The 23,572-nt window shown below is 46.1% G+C and overlaps 1 protein-coding gene across 5 annotated transcripts in view; it reads right to left on the bottom strand.

Annotated features, from left to right (window-relative positions):
- The window catches only part of COL6A3 (collagen type VI alpha 3 chain), a 61,517-nt gene extending 38,225 nt beyond the window's left edge, over nt 1–23,292 (bottom strand). Inside the window, exons 1-9 of one of the 5 annotated variants that reach the window (XM_084892700.1) lie at nt 23,184–23,289; nt 21,110–21,727; nt 15,860–16,462; nt 11,509–12,093; nt 9,131–9,730; nt 7,077–7,643; nt 5,028–5,636; nt 2,494–3,099; nt 452–1,066 (exon numbers count right to left, since the gene is read on the bottom strand). In XM_084892700.1, coding sequence (XP_084748826.1) covers nt 452–1,066; nt 2,494–3,099; nt 5,028–5,636; nt 7,077–7,643; nt 9,131–9,730; nt 11,509–12,093; nt 15,860–16,462; nt 21,110–21,727; nt 23,184–23,271 — 4,891 coding nt within the window. In that variant the 5' untranslated portion in view covers nt 23,272–23,289. Of the gene's footprint in view, nt 1–451; nt 1,067–2,493; nt 3,100–5,027; nt 5,637–7,076; nt 7,644–9,130; nt 9,731–11,508; nt 12,094–15,859; nt 16,463–21,109; nt 21,728–23,183 lie in introns of all 5 variants that reach the window. The other 4 variants (XM_084892701.1, XM_084892702.1, XM_084892703.1 and 1 more) reach the window with 4 other exon arrangements.
- Nucleotides 23,293–23,572: the final 280 nt, after the last annotated feature.

Below are 23,572 nucleotides of genomic sequence, written 5' to 3'. Positions count from 1 at the left end.
CGCCTTTGAAGGGTGGCATGCCGGTATGCTGAGAGCTTTGTGGGACACTTTTGAAAATCAGTAGCATTTGGGGTAATAACCCAATTATTTCAAGTGGTCAAGATCAGAGTAGAGAAGGTCATGGATTGGCCAACTTCAATGATGTTATCCTATTCTGAGAGCCAACAAGCCTGTGGTTACTCCTCAAAGCACCTTCATAGAATCTTTCAATGGGGCTACATTAGCCTTACTGAAGCTTGTGGAAGTCTCATGGAAGAAAAAGTGACCATATGCTTCCTAGGATATTTCCTTCTACAATTTCAACTGATTTTTATGCTAGTAGTTACTTTCTAATACTATATGCAGCAATAACCCTACAAGATGAAAATTATTCAAATAAATGCTATTTACATTTCTCAATTGGAAAGCAATTGATGTCATACTCTGCAGTCATAGGTTCCACAGTTCATACCTGTCCGAGGAGGAGAGGGTATGTCCACTCCCGGTGGTGCAGGTGTGACCCCTGAGGGTCCAAATGAGTTCATGATCCTCTCTTCTACATTGGGAAGATCTCTGAACTCTCGCACTGTGAAGACCAGTCTGGGGTTATTGGTGATAGTCTGCATCTCCGTTCTGTCAATGTTTCGGTCTCCTACCCCTAAACTCACAATCCCTGCGTTGCGTATCACCTGTGAAAACTGGGAAATGTCATCCTGGGATTTTCCACCCAGAATCAGAACCAGGTGTTGGGGCACCCCATCTTCTATCCGGCTCCCAGCAGACTTGACAAAGAAATTTCTTGCCACATGTTCCAGAGCTATGCCGGTATTCCGTGGAGACCCGCCTTTGAACCTCAGGCGGCGGACGGCATCAACCACAGCGCCCTGGGACTTATGGGTCTTCAGGTAGAATTCTGGGAAGACTTCATTGCTGAACTGCATAACTCCAATTCTCACTTTATTGGGGCCAACGTTGAGCCTTTGGACAATCCTGATGATAAAGTCTCGGATGTGTGCAATGCCTTCAAATCTCACACTGTCAGAGCTGTCAATGAGGAAGACAATGTCGGCAGCATCACTCTCGGCAGCTGGGAGAAAAGAAGAGGAAAGCTCAGTGCATGGCTGGCACCCATGTATCTTGATTTCTGCCTTTGTTTCTGAGGTTTGTATTTTATTCTGGACTTGGTGTGGTATTGCACCATAATATTAACATTAAAACTATGATTTGAGTCATTGGTGTTTATTTTTTGGACTTTTTAAAATTAATCATTAAAATTGGATCTTTTTCGCCTAAACAGTATTCATTTCTTGATATATTTTAAGGTCTCCAAGATTTTCTGACTTTACTCAATTTTAATTTTGGCTTTGGGGTGTGGGATATAACTCATTTCTAAAATAAAAGTGATATTTAGAAACAAATCCCTGACCCATAATCTACAAAGTCATGAACTATTACCACCATAAGGAGCTGAGATCATCCAGACCAATATGTTGTACAAGAAGAGAGAAGCAGCTGAGGTCAAAGGTCCTTTCCCACCCATGCTCACCACTTCTCTGCTGACCACTCAGGTAATCCCAACTGTCCCCAAAAGGGCCACTACAGCTCCCCATGTGTTACAGTCATAGTATTTCTTTTTTGCTCACATTTCTCTAAGATTTATAGAAAGTTTTTATTTTCAATATTACCATTTCTATTTCTTTACATGAGTTCATTTTTTAACTATAAAATCAATAAGAAAGTCCTGTTTTCCTCTTAATTGGTGTTCTAGGTACTTCTTGGATGCCATGTATTAAACTACTCATATGTTTCCACTCCACAAATTCAACCTGTATTTCGCTTCATAAATCACTCGGCTACTTATAGTGGAAACAGCACAGCATAAGGTGAGCAAGTCTTGGAATTGAAATGTTTATACTAAGAAAGAGGAAATCTCTCCTGGCACACACAGCCAGGCCTCAGAGAACATCAACACCAGGGAAAGCCACACTGTGGCCGCCATGGAGCAAGACAAAGATGAGGTCATGCTGGAATCCTATGTGAACACTGACAAAAAGAAGACAAAATAACCAAACACCCCTCTGTCCTGGCTCATAGGAATGATCACTGCTTCTTTACCAATTATAGCTTTAGCCATCAGATTTAGCAAGGCACCCAATCACAGAATTCCTTTCATTTCTTAACAACATCTGATCCTGGCAAAGTCCCACTTCCTCAAGTGTTCCACAGACTCACTACCGTAAGCTTGAGACCTATCAGAAATCCTTTCCAACACTGAGCTATCCGTGGTTCCCCGTCCTATGCATCCTTCTTCCTGGCCACAAGCAATAGGCCAAGTGGCTCAACCACAGGTGTGCCTTTTTTTAAATTAACTTGTCCTGAGGACAATGGATCTTTGAACCTATACATATATATATATATATATATATATATATATATATATATATATATATATATATATATATATATATATATATAACACTCAGAGAGCTGCAACAACAATACACTCAAACTTACCAGGAGGAGGGTAGGGAGCTCGGGCCAGCATCTGCTGAATCTGCTGTGAGGTCAGGGTTGTGATGGGTGTCAGCAGCCTCTGCTCCAGGCTGGGCAGCTCCCGGAAAGTGTTCACTGAGAACACGTATTCAGGGCTCAGGGAGATCTTAATCAGCTCCTCCTGGTCCGCATTCCTGGCAATGGGAAATGGTGCCACGCCATACCGCTTGAGCTCTGCTGCCGCGTCGTCCACCTCGTCTCCAGAATTTCCAGATGAAATGAGGACCAGGAACTGAGGAACGCCCTCTTCAATCCGGCTCCCCAGTGGCCTCTTGAAGATATTTTTTGACACAAACTCCAGGGCATTCCCAACGTTGATCTGCCGCCCGCCCTTGGGCCGCAGCCGCCTCACCGCATTCTGCACCTCCTCCTTGCTGGAGTATTCGTTGAGCAAGAACTCCACATGTGTGCCCTCACTGAACTGGATGACTGCCACCCGGGTCGTGTCAATGCCCACGTCCAGTGAGTCCACCACTCTCTCAATGAGGTTGCGGATGTACTGAAACTCAGGGGCAGCACGCTGGGACCCATCAATGAGAAAGACCACATCCTTCTTGTTGCCTGCGCCTGCGAATCAAACCATATACCATGGGTTTCACCTTCATTGGCATTTAATTCTCAGCATTAACAAACCATTTCCCTGGCTGTCATGGAATCAGCACCTGATGGGCAAATATCCTAATTCTGAGTCTTGGCACAGCAATGACAAGTCAGGGAGAAGAAGAGGAACCAGCAAAGGATAAGGAAGGGTAACTGAGGGAGGCCGAGATGAGGCATATAAGACACATGTGTAGACGAAGTGGGAATGGTATTTCGGGAAGGAGGGGACCTCAGCGGTGACAGCAAAATGTCACTTGTGAATTGCCCATGCATTGGAGGGGCCTTGAGAAGAGCACTCTGAGTGGAGTGGCAAGAGTGAGGGGCAGAGAGGTGGGTTCAGAGCGAAGTTGTAGGGCATATAGGAACTCACCTAAGCGGAGACTGAGGCGCTGCTGGAGGGGATGCAGGGCACCATGAGAGAGTGTTTGACACAGAGAGAAAGCAACAGGTTTGCAGAATGAAGGAAACCACCTTCCCATCCTCAGTGGAGAACCGGTGACGCAGGAGAGAGAAGAAGCAGGTGATCAGGTGACAGGAGAGCCTGGGAGCAGAGGCGGGTCACCACAGGCACAGGAGGGAAGCTGAGTTGGGGATACCGGTGCTGGGATGGACCACATGGTGCTTCTGGAAGTTCTTTTCCAATTTACTTACATTTCTCAGAGTAATGGGATTCCTGCCACCATCTCAGACTAAGCTGAGGGAGAAGAGCATAGAAGAAGCGGGTGGGAAGAAAGAAGGAGGAAGGATATAGTCACTTGAAAGAGGGAATGTGAGTGGGCAGGAATCCTGTTATTATGGAAACATGGGCTTGCGCTTCAAGTAAAGGAGCCGCACATTCCGATGCCGACATTTCCAAGGGGCGCTCTCAGGACACAGGCGCTGCAGCTATGCTGTGCAAAAGGCTCTGGCCCCACTGCGCTGGAGGCACCACGCACGTCGATTAGGGGGAAAGCTCTTTCCCTTTGTTTATCTCATGATGCCTGCATTCATCTGGTGACAAACCCTTTAGAACAATCACGTGCTGCTCTCTGGCCTGGACGCCAGCGAGAAGCTGACACCCCTCCCTCGCACTGTGTCCGTCAGCCTCACCTCCCTCGTCTACCCAAAGGCATGTATGCTGCATCCCACTTTTCTCACTGGCTTTTTCTCCTCCCTACCTTCCCCCTGCTCCATGCCATGAGGCCATGGATGGTGTCCTGTAGAACATGAGCCGCAGGGAGAAGCCACAGTTCTCTCCCCACCTGGGTCCCAGGGAGGACAGGCCGCTGCTAGGTATTTTTGGAGGGTGTGGCCATATCTCAGTCCCCTATCTTCTCAGTGGCCAGGCTCCCACCGTTTTATAGTTTATTGTAACTAGGCTGAGGAAAGCAGATAGGAAGGAGGATATAGGATAAATACCATCACATAGTCTGGCAGTGTTCCTGCCAGCTAAGACACTTCTCAGCACCAAGCAAATTCCAACACAATCCTCACACTTTGGCTCTGGAAACACCGGGATTTCAGAGACTGTGTTTCAGCTTGACAAAGAGCCTGTGCTCTAACCCCGTCCCTGGTCATGGAAGGCTGCCAGCTGACCTCCCTCCGGCAGCTCAGAACCACACTGAACTGCTGTTATCGAAGAGGTGGCTCTGCCCTTTGGATACCTACACAAAAACCTTCATGCAGAGTCAGAGCACCTGCACTGTCAGGGAGGCACATGCCCTTTCTCAGCCTTTACTTTGACCAAAAACATGAATCTCAGCATCTCCCCGAGCCTCTGCCATTTCTGAAAACCAAACAAGGTTCCTAATTCTTCACAAAATTAGGTGTAAATAGAAGAAACAAAATGTGCAGGCCACAGTCCAAAGTAGCACCGGATGTTTCAAGGAATGATGATCCAAAAGTCCCCTCCTTACCTGGTCTCAATGGAAGACTAAACACCGGCTCCAACTTGCCCACTTCATCACTGGTGAGCTGGGTCACCCTCTGGGAGATGTCCTGCTGGACATTCTCCAGCCGCCTGAAGGTGGGAACAGTCACAGCAAAGTCTGGGATGTAGGAGATGGTCTGCATCTCCGTGATGTCGGCATTCCCGATGCCAATGCCAATGGGCACGACCCTGCCCCTCTTCAGGACCCCTGAGGGGCCTCTCACATCATCCCCGGACCTGTCCGCTGTGAGGACGATCAGGAGCTGGGGAATGCCTTCTGCCATCCTGCTTCCGGCAGAGCTAATCAGGATATTCCTCAGGACAAAGTCCAGAGCAGCCCCAGTGTTGGGCGTCGGCCCTCCCAGAAGTGCCAGCCTTTGAATGGCACCGACCACACTCTGCTGATCCATGTATGAATTCAGGTAGAACTCAGGCCTGGTCCGGTCACTGTACTGCACCAAGGCCACACGGACTCGGTCTGGACCCACATCCAGGCTCTCCACCAATCTCTGGACAAAATCCTTCAACAGAGAGAAGCCGCTCCTGACACCATCAGAGCCGTCGAGTAGAAACACCACATCCTTTCCAGCTGAACCTGGAAGGAAGACAGCCCAAATGACTCACCCAGGATATGAGAGGGACAGTTCCACTACTGATGGTGGTGGGCTGAAGAATGTCTGATTCAGAATCCCCAGAACTTGGCTTTGGGGATGTCCTTATAGGTGGGAGACAAGAGGATCAGGTTTAGAGGAAGAAGATTTGAGGATGGAAACAGAAGTCAGAGAAGAGAGAAGACACTATGCCGCTGGCTTTGAAGCTGGAGGATGGAGCCGTGAACCAAGAAATGCAGGTGGCATCTAGGAGCTGGAAAAGGCCAGGAACCTCCAAGAGGGACATATCCTTGTTGATAACTTGATTTTAGCCCAATGAAACTGGTTTTGCATTTCTGACCTCTAAAACTGTCAGAGAATTAATTCCTTTTGTTTTAAGCCGCTCCACTTGCCACAGGAGGAAACAAACTCACTAATTTATATAGATAGCCCTTTCATTTTAGAATTGTTCAAGTCTTGAGCAATAAACTCTCAAAGGTGTACTCAAGAAAACACTGAGGGCTAGAGAGATCTGGGTGGAAGAGACTGCATAACCAATAACATTTTATACTTGGCGGTTTCAAATAAATTGCTGCAAGTCACAGTGGATCCATGAGGGGAAAATGTAACCCAGATGTCCAGGTTACAATCCAAAACCAACAGTTTGTGGGACCAATAGTCAATGCAGACACTCTAGATTCTCAGCTTTTAATAAAAAGGATTGTAGATGAAAGGATTTTTGACCACTAATATGTCTAAATTTTTATCATGTATCTTACTGTGAAACTCGAGGCCCAAATATCTGTGCACTTGGGAGAGAGGGTGTCCCTTAGCATGGCCTGTGCCCTCTTGTAGTCCAGGACCCCTCAGGGGATGTTCACCTCCCAGCTTAGGCCCACTCCCTTGGGGAGTCAGACATCCCTATGGCAGCCCAGAAGTCCTCGGGGGATGTGTCAGACAACCTTAACGCTGCTGAGGAGGCGGGAGAGGCTCCTGCCACCACCACTGTGCTCAGAGCTGTGAGCCCGGCTTGTGGCTGAGCAGAGCTCCCCCTATGTGCGTGCACTGATCACCAGGGGGCAGCTCCTGCGTTGAGCATCTATCTGCCCCCGGGTGGTCAGTGCACGTCATAGTAACCGGTTGTTCCTGATCATTCTGCCTTTAGGGTCAATTTGCATATTACCCTTTGATTGTATAGGATACTCTCATGTCCTTCCAAATAATCACCCTGATTTTCCTGTTTTGTCCTAAAGAACAGTTGGAAAATCCAAGTGAGGAAGGAAAAGTCATATTTCATTGTTCCTACAGAAACCATCTGTTAGCCTTCCACTTTCCCTGGAAACCCAAGGACGGCTTTGATCTCAGGACCTGGAGCCAGCAGCCCACCATCAAGCCACACCCTGGAGAGCTAAGCTGAAGGTACAACCAGAATTCCTATGCCATACCTGGTGAAGGCACTGACACTGTTTTTAGGAGATTCACAATCTGTGGTTGAAGTTCTCCAATCTTGGGAAGCGACTCCGCAGCCAGGATAAAGGCGGGGGATGGTACTACCAGCTCTAACTGGGCAGGGTCTGCATTCTTGGCCTGTAACACGAAAGGTATCACCCCACTCTGCTTCAGCAGGCGTGCCGGCTCTTCCACACTATCAAACGAGCGTCCCGCCACCAGCAGCACCAGGAACTGGGGCACCCCATCCTCCATCCGGCTCCCGGCGGACCTCACATAAATGGATCTGAGTGCATCATCCAGGGCATAGCCCACATTGAGGGTTTTGCCAGTCTTGATTTTCATTCTCTTCACAAGATTCAGGATTTCGGGCTTATGCTGGTGCTGATTAAAATGAGACTCGACCCTGACATTGTCGCTGTACTGAGCCACTGCAATTCGGGTCCCATCCGGCTTCACATCTAGCTCATCGATCACCTTGTAGAGAAAGTCACGGACAACTTGGAACTGGCCCACAAGATTGGCTGAGCCATCAAAGAGAAATAGAATATCTCGCTTGCTCTCTACAAGAAAAAGGAGGTTAGGACACCATGAGGTTCAAGAATATAACAGGCACCAAACTGACATCAGCCCAGCACCACCAGCATTTGGTAACAGTTCACACAATTCATCTGACGATCACTGTACCAACAAGGGAGGCAGAACCTCGCCAGCTGTCAGTAAAATGTCTGTTTCAGCCCAGCTAGTGTGGCTCAGCATTGACTCATGAACTAAGAGATCATAGTTCGATTCCCTTTGGAGCACATGCCCAGGTTGTGGGCTCAATCTACAGTAGAGGGCATGCAGGAAGCAGCTGATCAGTGATTCTCTCTCATCATTGATGTTTCTATCTATCTCTCTCCCTCTCTCTTCCTCTCTGAAATCAATAAAAAAAAAAACAAAACATTTTTTAAATGTTTGTGTCAAAGCAGTGTATACTTGCAAAAGACCAGAATAACAAGTCGATCTACCCAATCTGAGAGCTTCTAAACAGAGTGAGACAAGGACAAGCCCACAGAGTTCTATTGATACACTAGGGGCCATCATTCTAGGAGAACAAACAGTGTTTTCAAACTATAAATTATCAATCATGTTTATTGTCCTTTTTCCTAAAAATTGACCTATCTCTAGTGAAAAAGGCCGATGTAGGTTAATTGCACAGGGATAACTGAGTTGACACATTATCAGCTGAATCGATGATCAGCTCTAACTGGATTATCTTTTCATTAAATTGGAGGTAATGGATTATGACCCAAAATGGAGCATCTCATTGCTCTGTGGTCAGGCAGGCTGTCTGTCACTGCTTTCCAAGCTGCTGTATTTAGACAACAAAAAAGGATGACCACCCATATGGGGCTACACTGGATAACGTGAACATGATTTTCAGTTCACACAATGGGAATTCATTCGATTAGGTTTCGGTTGTCTCAGTCTTGTTACCTGTCCATGTGATGTCAACTGCAAGATCCAGTACTTGATATCTCTCACCACCGAATTAATTTGCAAAAAGAACAACTATCTAAGACTTCCTTTGGAAATCATGTTACTGTCACATAAAGTGGCAGCCTTTGTTGAGTTTACAACAAATAATTGTCTAGATACAGCAGATTTTGAACATAACAAAAAAAAAAGGCCTTATAAAGAAAAGAACTGTGATTTCTAACTGATGCCAAGGCATCCTCATGTGTGACAGGAAACCCACCTCTATCTATCTACACCCTCTCACTTCCACCTGAATCTTCACAGGCATTGGGGGTGGAGGAGACAGCTTTTGAATAAAGGGTGGGATAAGATGCAAAGAATGTAAGCTGAATTTCCTAGACTTGCTTTCATCAATGAACACCCTTTAGATAGAGAATGTAAACTTGCTGGTACAGTGTCTCAGACCCCCAATCAAAATACTTCAACCAAAGGGAGTCAGTCGAGTTTCTAGGGTTCACCATGCCCTTGAGTTCGGGTTGGGCCACCTGCCTGCCAGGGGAGGGAGCCCCGAGCAGTGGGGGAGCTTTACCTGGCTGGTTGACTTGCACTTCCTCCACACCTCCACTAACATATGTGGTTAGGGGCTGAATGAGCTGCTGCGGCAAAGCTGGCAGAGAGCTGAAATCATCCATGAGATACACCAGGCTCGGGTTAAAAGCAATCTGCTCAAGCTCGGCCTTATCCGCCTGGTTAGCTCCCACACAAAAGGTCAGGATGCCCTCACGGGCTAGTGCATTGGCGGCTTGCAAATAGGAGTCCTCAGACCGCCCCGCCGTAAGCAGGAGCAGGAGCTGCGGGACGTGTTCACGGATCCTGCTGCCGCCAGTTTCAATGAAGTGGTTGGCATGGACATAGCGCAGGGCCGAGCCCGTGTTCAGGCCTGACCCCCCTTGGAGCTGCAACTGTCTCAGGTGAGCAAGCAAATCTGACTTTGTCTGGTACGTGTTTAGGGAGAACTCCGTGACTGGAGTATCACTAAATTGCACTAAACCCACACGAATATTGTCACTTCCAACATCAAGGCTGTTAACTACATTCATTACAAAGTCCCGCACATAGGGGAAGTTGGTCTTTCCAACGTTGAGTGATCCATCCAAAAGAAAGATGATATCCCTTGGGTTTACGTGAACTGCAGTGAAGCACAGAAAAGAAAGTGAGACACAAACACTCATGTGTGCCCGCAATCGGTGCACACATGCCAACACTCAAGACATAAGACATCAGTGAGGCAAAGCATATCCGTCTGGTAAAATATGGCAGAGGTGCGCATATTTTCCCTCCGTGGCTACCAGTGCTATGAGGTATGCCATAGCCAAGTTTATGAGACCAAGTTGGCTCACAGAGAGACACAGCGCCAAAGGTAGAGTGCTTCCAACCAACAAAAAGGATCGAAGTCCTTGAACCAGAACATCCTTCCTCGAGAATAAATTTTGCAAGAATGACGTCAAATTCTGCCTCATTCGTGTCTCTGAATCAGGTTCACAGCCAAGTTCACCTGGGTCCTCAGGGTTCACCTCTATGCATTCACAGAGATTTCCCTTACAGATAAGTGAGAAGCGTTAACCCAAGTTAACCTGAGAACATGAGTCCCTTATGACTAAAAAACTCAACACTGTTAGTCTGTTCTCATCTTGAGGGATTCCTACAGGCGCCCATTTGTCATTTCCTACTGTCCTCTTTTCCTAAAAGGGCATCACGGGGTTGCCAGATGTTAATACAAAAGGGTACCTATGGGAATCCCTCTGGGTGAGATCACAGGATCCCAGAAACATGTGAAAATACAGTCTTTGTGCTATGCTTGGCTGTATACATGAAGAATCAAAAGTGTAATTCTCAAATTAGAGTGTTTTCCCAACACATTTAGTACATGTCCTTTGAAAAAATTACTTCCCATCTCTTCCTTGGTGTCTCACTGAAATTTAAACCTAACAACTAATTTTATCCTTTATTCTATCAAATTGTACTTTGGCTATGAGAAGGTGGGTTAGAATTTTTAAGAAAATAAAAGAGAGGGAGAGAGATAGGCATGCAGAAAGAGAGAGAGAGAGAGAGAGAGAGAGAGAGAGACTTTTAGAAGACCAGAGAGCATGAAGAGAAAACATGCACTCATGCAATATGGGTCCTACAACATGGGTCATACAACATGCAACATAGGTCATGCAACATGGGTTGTACACTGGACACTCTTTCAGTGGAAAAGTGTTTCCATGGTATTCATCTTCATTGAGGACGGCAAATTATACTTATTCAATTCATAAGCTCATAGACTGCTAGAATGTGTTTTAAAATAACTTCCCACTGACAATCATGTTAAATGAGCGATTGGAACAACCACTGGGATTTTCTCTTCACGCCTATTCGTTCACTATACTTTGCACTGAAAGAAATCCCTAAAGAGAGAGGAGTTAATGTTCTACCCTGGTCGGGGAGGAAGATTCCAGGCTACATGTTGGTAGTGGGAAAAGGAGGCCAGGCAGGTGTCACCAAGAGAAACAGAACACTAGGACCTCATGAAGAACAGGAACTGAGAATTGACCTCCTCAACTAGGAGCTTCAGACGAGATCAGGCGCGTTCAGGGTGGTATGGCCGTAGTCAACTAGGAGCTTCAAAGATAGGTGGCCCTGAACCTATAATTCGGGTCAGATGGTTCTTATGGCATTTGAAGGCTTGCAGTCTCGTGTGACATCTTAAGACATGCAGTTGTATCATAGGTCATTTAAGTCTTACAATTCCCTGCTCAGGATAAATGGAAACTTGAAATAAATCTCATGGGTGGCTCTTGCTTCCACCACTTCAGAGTTGTCTCTTAACTGAACACAAGTAAAACTTTCTTTCGTTTTGTTTCTCAAAGGCTCAGCCCGCAGACCACCCTGTGGTGTGTTGGACACCTCCCACCCTGGCCGTACCTTCTGTGGTTCCGGAGAGGGTCCTGAGAGGTGCAAGCAAGCTGGGCAACATGCCCTGCAAAGGGGCAGTTTGAAACTCAGCCGGGGTGAACACCAGCGATGAATCGAAGGCCATGTCCGCCAGCTCCGCCTGGTCGGCAGCCTTGCTCCCAACTGCAAAACACAGGATGCTGCTCCTCTTCAGCTCCTGGGCCGGCTGGCTGACTTCGTCTAGGGACTTACCACCTGTAATCAGCACCAGGAGCTTGGGGACCCCCTCGGCGGCCCGGTGCCCTGCCGCACTAGTGAACAGGTTGTTCCGAACAAAGTCCAGAGCAGCACCTGTGTTCAGGGCCGAGCCTCCCATGGGCTTCATTCTCCGCACAGCAGTCATGACTTCCCTCTTGCTGGGGTAGCTACTGAAGTAAAACTCTGGCCTCACAGTGTCTGCGTACTGAGCTACTGCCACCTGGATGAGATCCTGTCCAATTTCCAGCCTCTGGATGACCTTGCTAATGAAGTCACGGATGGCATTGAAGTTGGACAGTTCCAGTGCTGATGAGCCATCCACCAGGAAAAGTATGTCCCGTTTGTTGACTTCGATGACTGTAGGTAACAACATGAGAAGGTGAGTAGAGCAGTCTGACCAACCACATTCAACTATGACTCTACACAGTTCATTCTGTTTAAAGGACTTCCCCATTGGCTCTGGCTAACGTGATGTGAGGCGGGGGAGCTTGTCATTACACACATAGGAGAATGACAGCCCTATGGGATGGCACATCCCCCACCCACTCGGCACTTTTGTACAAAATTATTGCCCAAAAACAGATTTCGTTTCAGTAGTCACCTGATTAGCATGTTGTCACTGAAAACGTCAGGAAGCCCTTTCCTGCCATAAATCTAAGGCTTGGGTTTGCGAGGCCAGAATGAAGCCACAGCTTGGGTAATGGAGGAAGCATTCAGTGGGGCTCAGAGGCCCCTATGGCACAATCGTGAGTTCATGAACACCTACTGCCAAGTGCAAATGCTAAGAGCGCAAACACCCATTCCTTCCATTCTAGTCTCCATGCCTTGATTTTTCAGGCAGCGGGGGAAGTAACACACCAATTACTTGGCATCATAAAACTTATAAAAAGGAAACCAGTGTCAAAACCAGTAAATGGCACAGAGCATTTTTCAGTCAGAGCCTGTGCTGTGAAGGCTCTAAGTCTCGTGGTAAGCGTGTGATTACTTAAAGACAAACCACGAAGCAAGGACACCTGGACAAGGCCCCTGTGCCCTGCGTGTCACCGAGTGGGCAGTGCCTGAGTGATGGGACCGAAGACTTGAATCAGCCCATCACACCCCACCCAGAAACCGGCAGGGCGTCCAGACTTACAGGAACACCAGGGCTGACAGCTAAGGCCGGAGGGCTCCGTTTATTCAGTCATGATCTGGCCACAAGGAGCCCCTGTCACTTGTGTGGTCAGATCAATAATATGTAGCACATGTGACTACACTGACATTTATCGGTCCACACTCTTCTCTTTAAGAGAAAACATGGAAATGCACACAGACACCAAGCATTAGGAGCAGGCACACGGAGACCATGGCTTTGGTGCCAAGTTGTGGTGTAAACAATACATTTCGAGTCCTCAGCTCTCCTGGAAACCTGCAGATGCCTGGGGATCTCACTGTACCTGCCGCTGAAACACAGGAGTGTCCCATGCCCACCGTCTTTTCCCCCTCCATTGCTCTATGGAGGACATGTATGAGCCATACAAACAGCCATATGCCTGCTTTCACACACAAACAAGGACAGCGAGCACACCTGGGTCTATATGCACTCACAAATGCCCCCACTTATAACCACAGATGGAAGAGCTGATGCTGATACCCTATGTGCAGTTTCCTATGCTCAGCATGAGGTGTGCACCACATGTGATGGGTTTCTAGAAAGACCAATCAGCACACACCTTGTCCCAGCCTACTCCCTGCACCTGCTGGAGTGGCAGCCCCTTGCTCGTGACTTGCCTACCCAAGCAGAGCCTCTTTGCTCTTACAACCGGTTCTGCTGGGACTTCCTTGCTGGGAAGTGAGCCTGAGGTTCCACTAATCTGTCAGCTTCAGCTCCCTCAGGCTCCAACCCTCCAGCCACACCTGAAGCCCCAAATCTGCTCACCCTGACTCCCAATCGGCCCCTTGCACACTTCACTTCCCTCTCTCCATCTTCAGGGCCTTGACCCCAACTCCCTGGCCCTTCCCTCAGTCAGACACTCCTGGCAAGCTTTGCACTCTGCTCAAAGCTGTCACACAGCAAACTCAGGTGGGAGGAGGCCCTCAGCTCCCATTGCACCCACCATACCCTACCCTCCCTCCCCCACACCAATAACTCCATGTCTTCCCCCCAATCAGCTTCTTGGTGGCTCGGGCCCCAGGCGATCTCTGTCTCCCTGGATTCACACTGCCCTCACCTGGCTTCCAGCACCCTCCCTCTGTCACTGACTGCTCCCCTTGGCTTCTTTCCAGAACTTTCCTTTCCTCACCAGCTGTACAAGCACAGTGCCTGCAGCCTGGTCTCAGGCCTGTCTCTCCCCATCCACACTCCCAGACCTTTCCTCTCAGCCCACAACCATATCAGCCCCAGCGCCGTGCTCCTCTCACTCACACTCCACGTGCCCACAGGAAAGCTGTTCTCTCACTTGTCAAGTAATCGCCAGCCCCACTGGGAGGCACCAGACTCCTGTGTGCTGTAGGCAGCCACTTGGGACTCTCTCCCCTCTGCACCTCACCTGCTTGCCTCCTTTCTTCATACCCCTCTTGGGCCAGCCTTCCCTGGCCACCTCATCTGAAGCTCTTGGCCCCATTGCTCCCACTCACCACCCCCCTCCTGGCCTCATCCCTCCAGCTCGCTCAGGCTCCACGCCACCCCCTCTCCCCCCAGCCACACCTGAAGCCCCAAATCTGCTCACCCTGACTCCCCTGTAGTGTCCTCATCTAACTCTTCACTGGGGAATATTTGGTGTGGTCGCTGGTTTATAATTTTGTCATCTATCTCCCCATTATACTCTGACATGCCAGCAGCCACACTGGTCTTGGTCACCAGCCCTGTAACTCCAGGGCCTGGAATACTGTCGGGCTCAAACCAGAGAGCCAAGAGTACTAGGTGAATATTTAAAAACTAATCACAAAGATTAAAGATGATGTGTAAACTGGGAATTAACACTTAATCAGCTAGTTAGCTTAGGAAAACTGAAATGAGGGCAACACGCTGTCCAAAATAAAAAAGTTTGAAACTTTGCCTGGAACAGAACTATATCTTCACCAAGTGTGATCCCTATGTCCCCAGCCCAGCATCATGCAGCTGGTGAGCGTGGGATTCAGGCTCAGAGGCCAGTTCACCATGGTGCTCCTGCAGTGTTTACAAAACCTGTGGAAATCGGGTGTTTGTTTCCAAAAGTGTGCAAGCCCGGAGAAACCTTAGTGGATTGTATTCCCATCAGAGGGATGTCTGGAAATATCAAAAGGATCTTCAGAATGTAATGTCATGTCGATTCTAATTAACCTCCCCAACTACATGCCTGCAGCCATTGTAACAAGATCTCTGATGGACGGAGGGCATCCACAGCTCATATCACTGGTACACCTGTGTGCTGGTTCTTTAACTGCCTTGCATCAAGCACCATTGCATTCTTATTTAAATTCTGAGATCCACTTCCTACCTCCCACAGTTGTTACATGTTGTATTTATGGGACCTGGTTAGTTCTATATTTTTTTAATGGCTCCTATTGGTCTTCCTGCCAAAGACCCTCATTTGTGTGTATGTCATCATGTCTCCATTCAGAAGAACTATTACTAAATTTGACAGGTGCAGGGAAAAGTTTCTCCTAAATATTACTCCACGTGAGGGCTCTGTTATGCATTACCAGCAGAAGCGCACTTCTCAATACTCAGAACACAGAGGACTTTGGGACACAGCCCCCAAGGATCTGTGAGCACACCTCTAACATCCTGGCTCTCAGAAGCCAACGCCCTTTCCCTGGAGTCATTTTCCCAGGACTGTGATGAGCCCTTTCAGTCCACCGCTAGCATGACTGCACGATGAGGAGATGACACAATGATGTCTGACGTCTCAAAGGAGCAGGTCTGTTGAATTGGCCTCACACTCTGACAAGGACTTTCCACTCACTCGTACATCTTCAGCTTTTTAGAGACCCCACCATCCCAGACATGAGATCCAAGAGCCAGCTCACCTCCAGAGGGCTCAGCTGTGGTACTTACAGGTCCTCCTCAAGCGATTCATTCTGTGAGGTGCCCGCCTTCCTTCCACAAAAGCCAACACACAAAACAGCCCGCAACCCCTTCGGATGGCGAGAAGAGCATACGTACCTTGTGTGACAATGGTTGGCGGTTGCAAGACAATGTGCCTTTGGGCCACGCCAACAATGTACGACAGTAATTGCTCCTGGAGGTCCCCAAAGCTACGGAATTCCGGGACAGTAAACACCAAGTTGTCATTGGTAGCTATGTACTGAAGCTCTGCCCTGGGGGCGGCCTGGGCTCCGAGGGCGAAAGAGAATACGCTAGCCTGCTTCAGCGCCACCACCCCGTCGTGGATCTCGTCACTAGAAGGCCCGGCACTTATGAGCACCAGCACCTGGGGAACCCCTTCGTCCACACGGCTGCCCCCTGCCCGAGTGAAGTGATTCTCCACCACGAAATCAAGGGCAAAGCCGATATTGGCCAACTCCCCACCAATGAACCCAAGGGCTTTGACTGCATCCAGAACCTGAGCCTTGGTGGGGTAGGTGTCCAAGGAGAACATGGTTCTGGGCTCATCGCTATACTGGACCACCCCCACTCGGATCTGCTGAGCTCCGACTGAGAGTCTCTCAAGGAAATTGACAAGGAAGTCGCGAATGACTGTGAAATTGACACTTCCGGTGTTGTTTGATCCATCAATAAGGAAAATAATGTCAGCAGAGTCTTGTGCTTGAAAAGAAAGAAATGCAAAAAATGTGAAAGCGTTAGAACAAGTGACCACATGCATTGTTCAGTGTTCTGACATGTTTCTTTGGAAACCAATAAGAAACACGAAATACAAACAAACAAAACACATGTTGATTAGGGAATGTGGAATTCTCTTTTCGTTCTGCATTCGGAATGAATAAGAGGCGACTTCTTGGAATTGATAATGTAAAATAGGAACCTTTATCTTATATTTCATTTGTCCCATCTGTGTAGGGCAGATTTTCACATTCACTTTTCTGTGGGTGAAAATCATGAGTGCATATTCTAAAATTTTTCTACTAAATTTGGAGGGAAATACAGTATCATAGAATTGTGCACTACCATACCCACAGGATAAAATAAAGGAGGACATTAACTAAGGTTCAGAGTTGAATTCTAATTTGGGAGCGTTTCTCTTATTATCCTCAAGTGATTGTAAGAATTTTTTATTAAAAAAAAGAATTTTTTATCCAAATCCACAGCTACAAAATGTAATGTCAGATTCAGGGGCTGGATTCTTGAGCAACTATTGTCTTCTTTTATTTTTTTTTTTTTCTTTAAAAACCAAGATGGCTGCACACATGCAACTTTGTTAATTTGAAAGGTAGATCTCAAACGGCACTTCAAGTTTTAATTTTCAAAATACTCTGATAAAGTTTTGAGTTGAATTTATTTTCTCATAAAAAGATTAATTGTGTGAAACTCCAATGCAGGTCTGGGATTAGGCTAGATGTTGTGCTCATGTACTTCTGCTAGTGCCTCTATATTCAGTCACATAATGCAGAACAATGTTAAGCAGAGTGATATGAAACCAGTCATGACATAATTATCCAACTTTATTTTTATGACATCCTAAATTGCTTGCCTAGTGGAACCATCTGCACCTAATAAACCCTTAATCAGAATTAAATCTGGGGTTATATTAATGGACATAAAAATGGCCAATAAGAAACTTCCATTCTGACACTAAGAATTGGAATTTCATAGAAGCACTGAGCAATCAATAAATCTACAAACCTGAGTAGAATATTTCAAAGGCTCAGCTAGAATATGAAATCAGACTAATTTTAACTATAGGAAAAGCAAAATTATTCTGGTGAGAGTCTGTTTGATAACTTAAGTGCATGACAGAATAGGAAGAGATTCAAATAAACACATATGGCATTTACATTCGGAGATTTTAGAAAACTATATTTTGGGTATAATTATAATATTATAAATAAGACCATTCATTCTGATTTTCTTAATGACAGTGAATATCTTCTATTTAAAACTATTTTTGTGCCAACAAAATTGCTTTTTATTTTCACTGCAGAAATGGAATACAAATCTTGTCTCAGGAAATTGAAAAGTTTTGCTACAGTGTAATTATATTTTCATCCAAGCTCTCTCATTGTATAAGCTGAGCCAGTGATACTCAAATCAGAGTATCTCTCACCCTTTCCTCAAATACACACAATCCCTGACAACATCTTTACAGATGAATTCCTAGCATAGGGCAGATGTTAACTTGGGAATATCTTATAAGATCTTTTAAGATTAACTGATAATAAAGTCTAATGAGCATAATTTTTCATGAGAATAGAGATCTTGCATTTTTAATCATTGCATACAGAAAAATTAAGACTGGGCCTTTGCTAAGAATGCAAAAACATTCAGCACTCTTTAGCCAAAACCTGGGATTCCTTAAGAATCTGTGGGAGGGTGGTACCAGCAAGTGTGACTACGGAACAGGCCAATGAGATATCTCACGTCATCACCTGACTTGAGGTTCTGTCAATCACATGGAAGAATTCCTCAACATTTCTCAGGCCTGAACCAATGACCCTGAGGGACCAAGGAAGGTTTGCCATATATGTAGCATAGGGAGACATTTGAAAGAGGAATTAATGATGATCCCAGGGTGAATAATAGAAATTATCACAGGATGACGTATTTCTTACTATTTTATTACTTACTTTTATTGCAATTTGCAATGGTAGACATTAAGAGCAATAAACCCTGAGGGAAAACCCTTGGATATTTCTCTTCTCAAAGGCTGAACAGCTGCAGGTCATAGAAAAATGTTGGATAATTTGTCATCACTGAAAAAAACAACCTTGTCCTCTTATGCACACATGATGGGACACACACGGGCATGCTGTGTTATCCAGGAGAGCCGAAGCCTCAGGAAGACACAAGAGCCGGGTTCTTGTGTTCGGCAGGCACCCCAGTGATACATGGGGACGTGAAGGGTAATCAGCTCTACCTAGAAGTGAAACGGTGAACCTCTCTGGTTTCCTGCCTCTCTGGCTCACATCTCACACCCTCCATGGCATTTTCTACAGAAAACTTCTGCAGTGTCCCTGGAAAAATCAAGGGCTCCTTCAACACTGCTCTCCTGAGCACGTGAGCATGGCACAATGCCTTCCTTACTCACGGGTTGCTTCCTTTCTGTAAAGGTAGATTTAAAGGCACCTTTGCATTTCCTATGCAAATGCAAAATGGTTGATAGGTTCCATGAGTTCTTGAAATCTTTATATTTTTCAGTGAAAAGAAAGCTGGAATTCTCACTGAATATAGATCATCTTTAGCTTTCGCTTTAGTTTAAAACTTTTGTATCCTATATCCATGTAAAAACACAACTTTTAGAGATTGATTGAGAAGAGTTCATTTAGAACAGTGGCAATCATTAACATTTTACACACACACACACACACACACACACACATATTTCTGGGGAAAAGTTACCTCGTGGACATGTAATGGGAAGAAATTACCCCACCTCATTAGACATCTCTGTAATGCCTTCCCATCTAATTACTTTAACCCAAACGATAAGCAAAAGAATTATTATTATTATCTTACTGTGGAGCATGCAGTGGGCCATAGTTCTAGAGAAATTGCAAAGTGAAGTTAATTAGAAAAGGCAACATAAATGGATTAATAGTTCACCCTGGTGCTGCTAGTGGCTTGGAGGCTAGAAGACAGAGATGCTTTCTCGGCATAAAAACAAAGGTTTATCATCAGTGTGGAAACATGCTGTGCTGATAGCTCACTTAGCATTCAGACTTTAATTATCTGTTCATATATATACAATGATTGAACATAAAGGCAAATTCATCCACTCTTTTTCCTGATTTGGCCAAAGCATCAATAAAGATGCCCCATTTCTCTACTGATCCTCTTTATTATTTTTGACATAAATTAGTTATTATACCTATATTCAGAAATGCAATGACCAGTGAATTATGGATTCTGAGGATAGTGTATCGAATGAAATAGGTCATTTTCTTGCAACAGGGACTGTTTGGTTTGCAGTGCCCCAAGGGTCCCATGTCCTTTTCCTGTAATCTGGTAGGATCAACGCTAGCACAGAAAGGAAGCATGTCATTCAAAGGAGGGGAGTGTTTTATATTAAATAGAAATAATCCAGCCTGTCACTCATTCCTCTCTATGAGAAGTAGGCCCACTGGTAGGACATTAGTCCTCTCATGCCATCAAACCTGAAATCACAGGGAACCATTGGGGAAACCATTCTATGAACAACCTAATGAAACGCCTTGGGGTTGGTCAGTTCTCAAACCCATCTTGTAACCAAGCTCTGCCTGCCCAAGACAGCGGCTCTGTCCTCCAGACACCTACTTTCCCTGCTTCCCTTTCTCCTCTCTGCCCTCCATTTCATAGGACATGGAACTCATCTCTCCTCTAAGGTCCTGGATTTCCCCTTCACTTCCTGTTCGTGCTCCTAAAATCCCCTGTTCTCCATTGTCCATTGGCTTCATGGACCATTTCTCCCTACCCTTCCTATCACTGATGAAGAAGCCTAGCCATGTACTGGTCAAAATTGCCATGCACGGTACACTTGACATTTTACTTATCAGATTCCTTCCCTATTGGTCTTTTAGACATTCAGCACTGCAGAGAGAGCTCACAGGCTTGACTGGTTAAATAACTTACCAGCCAGTTCATTCTGCACATGCCCCTGTGCGATAGCCCGTCAGTGTCATGTCAGCGTTATCAGTACTTACAAGCGGCACTGACAGGGCTTTTGAGTCAGGAGAGCCTCTGTGAGCACAGCCATGGTTGCAGCATGGACACGTGAGAAACCAGGCTCAGAGTCAAGGCCTAAGGGCCTCCAGCTGGGCTCTCTCTAACTGCATGTCACTTACCTTCTGGGACTCCGTTTCCTCCAAATAGACTTGGACTGGATCATGTCTAAGGTTTCTAACAATTCTAACTCCACCAATTCTCTGGAATAAATTCCACAGAGCAAAAGAGAGGAGCTCTCTTGTTATCCTACTGGACACCAGAGCAGATACCTTTTCTCTCTCCATCCTCACTCTTTCCCATCTCCTTCTTTAAGGAGATGGCCCCTCTGTTCCCATCACAAGTGGCCACACTGACGCTTTCTTTTGTGGGATGTGGTTTTTTTGAATTAAAGTGTAATTGCTTGATGTGAGTGAGTGCTCTGTCTCAGAAGGCAACTACAGAGACTATTCAAACCTTTGTTTTTAAACCTGCGAATGCTCCTTTCCCTGATCCACCCGCCATGGTTTAGCCATAGTGGTGCTTTAAGGCCAGCGGGAGCCAAGCTTATCTCAAGGAACAGCAAGGCGGTCAGCAGCGTGGCGGCGACATTGCCATTACCTGTGATGTCTTTAAGGGCCTCTGTGCCTCCAGCCCTTTCTAGAATCACGGATGAACGCACATAGGATACTAAGTTGCCTACTATGTCATGAAGGGATGTGACATTCTCTAGGTTGAAAACATGCATATTGAACGGTTCGCTTGCTATTTCTTTTAAGGCTCCTTCGTCTGCATCCTCAACTCCAATTGCAAACACGTTAACGTCAGCAGATTTAAGTTCCGCTGGGGGCAGAGCAAGGTGGTGGTCCGAGTGTCCATCAGTTAACACTACGATAACCTGAGGGACTCCATCCCCGGCCCGGCTTCCAGCAGCCTCAGTGAGGTGGTTCTGTGTTACGTATTCTAATCCTGTTCCGGTCTGATTGCTTCCCTCAATATAAGACAGGTTGGAAATATGAGAGAGGACCTCTTGTTTGGAATGGTACGTATTTAACAGGAACTCGGTATGTGGGTTGCCGTTGAACTTGACCAGAGCAAAACGGAAATCATTTTCTCCCACAGCTAAAGATTTTATAACATCATATAGAAACTCTCGAACAAGTTGGAAATGTTCCTTTCCAATGCTCCAAGAGGAATCCACTAGAAATATTATATCGGCAGCGGCACCATTTCTGATATCTTTAAAAAAAGACATTGGTTTAGAGTTTTCTCCTGTTCAAGCAGTTACTTCATATCAGCGCAAAGCCTTCCTAAACTAAGTCAGCTTGCACTATGCTCTCACTAAACAATCCACACCTCACTGGCAATGCAGACAGGCAGGCTGACTTACCTGAGGAGTGGGGACCTGGACCTCAGACACAAAGGCCCAGTCATTGGCCTGAGTTCCCTACATAATCACTGATTGCACTGTTCTGGGGCAGGTCCAGGATTGGGAGGGTGCGGGGAATCTCCCAAGGTGTTTTTTATCTCAAGCACGATTTTTGTGGCACTTTGAGCCCCAACACTCACTTGACCAGACAGGAGGGATAGCCTATCACGAGTGAGTAGCCATCATTTTATAAATTCAGTCTTCACTTTGGGGATCTAAAGCAGAGCCCTAATGAGAAGAAACAGTGAAAATTACTGCTGTCTTATAGTAACTAGCCTCCAATGCTTTGGGTAATTCCAAGAAAAATGCACATAGTAAATAAGTCTTCCTTAAGTGAAGATGACTTGTGTTACTGTAGAGAAAGGCAAAGCCTCATGCTTCTCAGATGGTTTAGCATGAGGAAAGGGACCTTAGCATATTTATTAGGGCCAGAAAAGCCTTCATGGGTGTTGGAGATAATCTCTCTCTCTCTCAAAGATGAATCCAGTGAGCCCTCATCAGTGGGGACTGCCCTTCTGCAGCGGTGGCCAGACTGGCTGATCACAGCTGGCTCCTGGCCTCTACTTACCTCGGGCTGAACTGATGCCCAACCAATGATCCCCTTCCACTGAGCTGGCGCCCATTGCCCTCCATCTAACCGCTAGTGGGCCGAGCTCTCTCAGCAAAGGAGAGGAGACCTAGTCATCCTCTGAGCTCACAATGCATGAAGCATTTCTCCATTTTCTCAATCTCTGCAAGCAAATTTTTAATTGGGTTCATTAGGATGGATTTTTTTCTTTTAATAGTTTGGAGAAACTGGTTTTTAAGAGATTAGATGACTGCTGATGACAAATGTTTCTGAGTCTGGACTACAGAGAGAGGGTACTACTTTCTGTGTTTTGTTTCCAAGGAAATCAATGTTTACTCTCAATGGTTGTCTTCTGGTTTTAAGCACTCAGAGATTAACACGTGCCAGAAATGTAGAAAAGCTGTTCCAATGGTAAAATATTTGTGATACAAACTTTCTGCTCATACTCTGTGTGAGAATCAACCACTTCTGAACCAACTTCAAGATATCAAACCCAAGTTCTAGTAAAAGCAAGCCGTCTCTCACTGAATAGAGTGTCTGAGAAGATGTGTAAACTAGATAAACATTTTGCAGTGATCGGCTTAGCTGGCTTCTAGAGGCATCTCTAAGCTCTAAAGCAAGCTCCTGAGGGCTAAGAGCTGAAATCAGAGAACGCTGCTCCTTTTACAACAGCTTTAAGAGACAGTTCTGGATCTTACCTGGTTGTTGCTGCGCACGAGTTAATGAGAAGCCTGAGAGAAAAAGGCAAAAGATGGCCACCAAGGGCAAATGTCGGTGTTTCCTCATTTTGAGTTTGTCTAAGCACCACGTGTGAACCTGAAAGAGAAAACAGGGTGGAGGAGAATGAGCAGCATTTGACTCTTAGATTGCTACCGAGTGAATTAAGGACTTGTCGCTCTTAAGAAAAATAGTTTTGACTGAATATGTAAATGAGACTCTTTAAATCTAATGGTTGCATTACTTTGGCCATAGCTAAAAACTGTGCTACTAAACCTTTTTTCCTCTCAAACAGAGGCAGGCAACAGCAACATGTCAGAGTGGGAGAGTCAGGGGTAAGGTGGCCACAGGCTCAAAAGTGGCGGTTTGT

The sequence above is a fragment of the Pipistrellus hanaki genome, assembly GCF_964339955.1.
Source record: "Pipistrellus hanaki genome assembly, chromosome: 8".
Taxonomy (NCBI): domain Eukaryota; kingdom Metazoa; phylum Chordata; class Mammalia; order Chiroptera; family Vespertilionidae; genus Pipistrellus; species Pipistrellus hanaki.
This window is presented reverse-complemented; position numbering and strand designations above follow the sequence as displayed.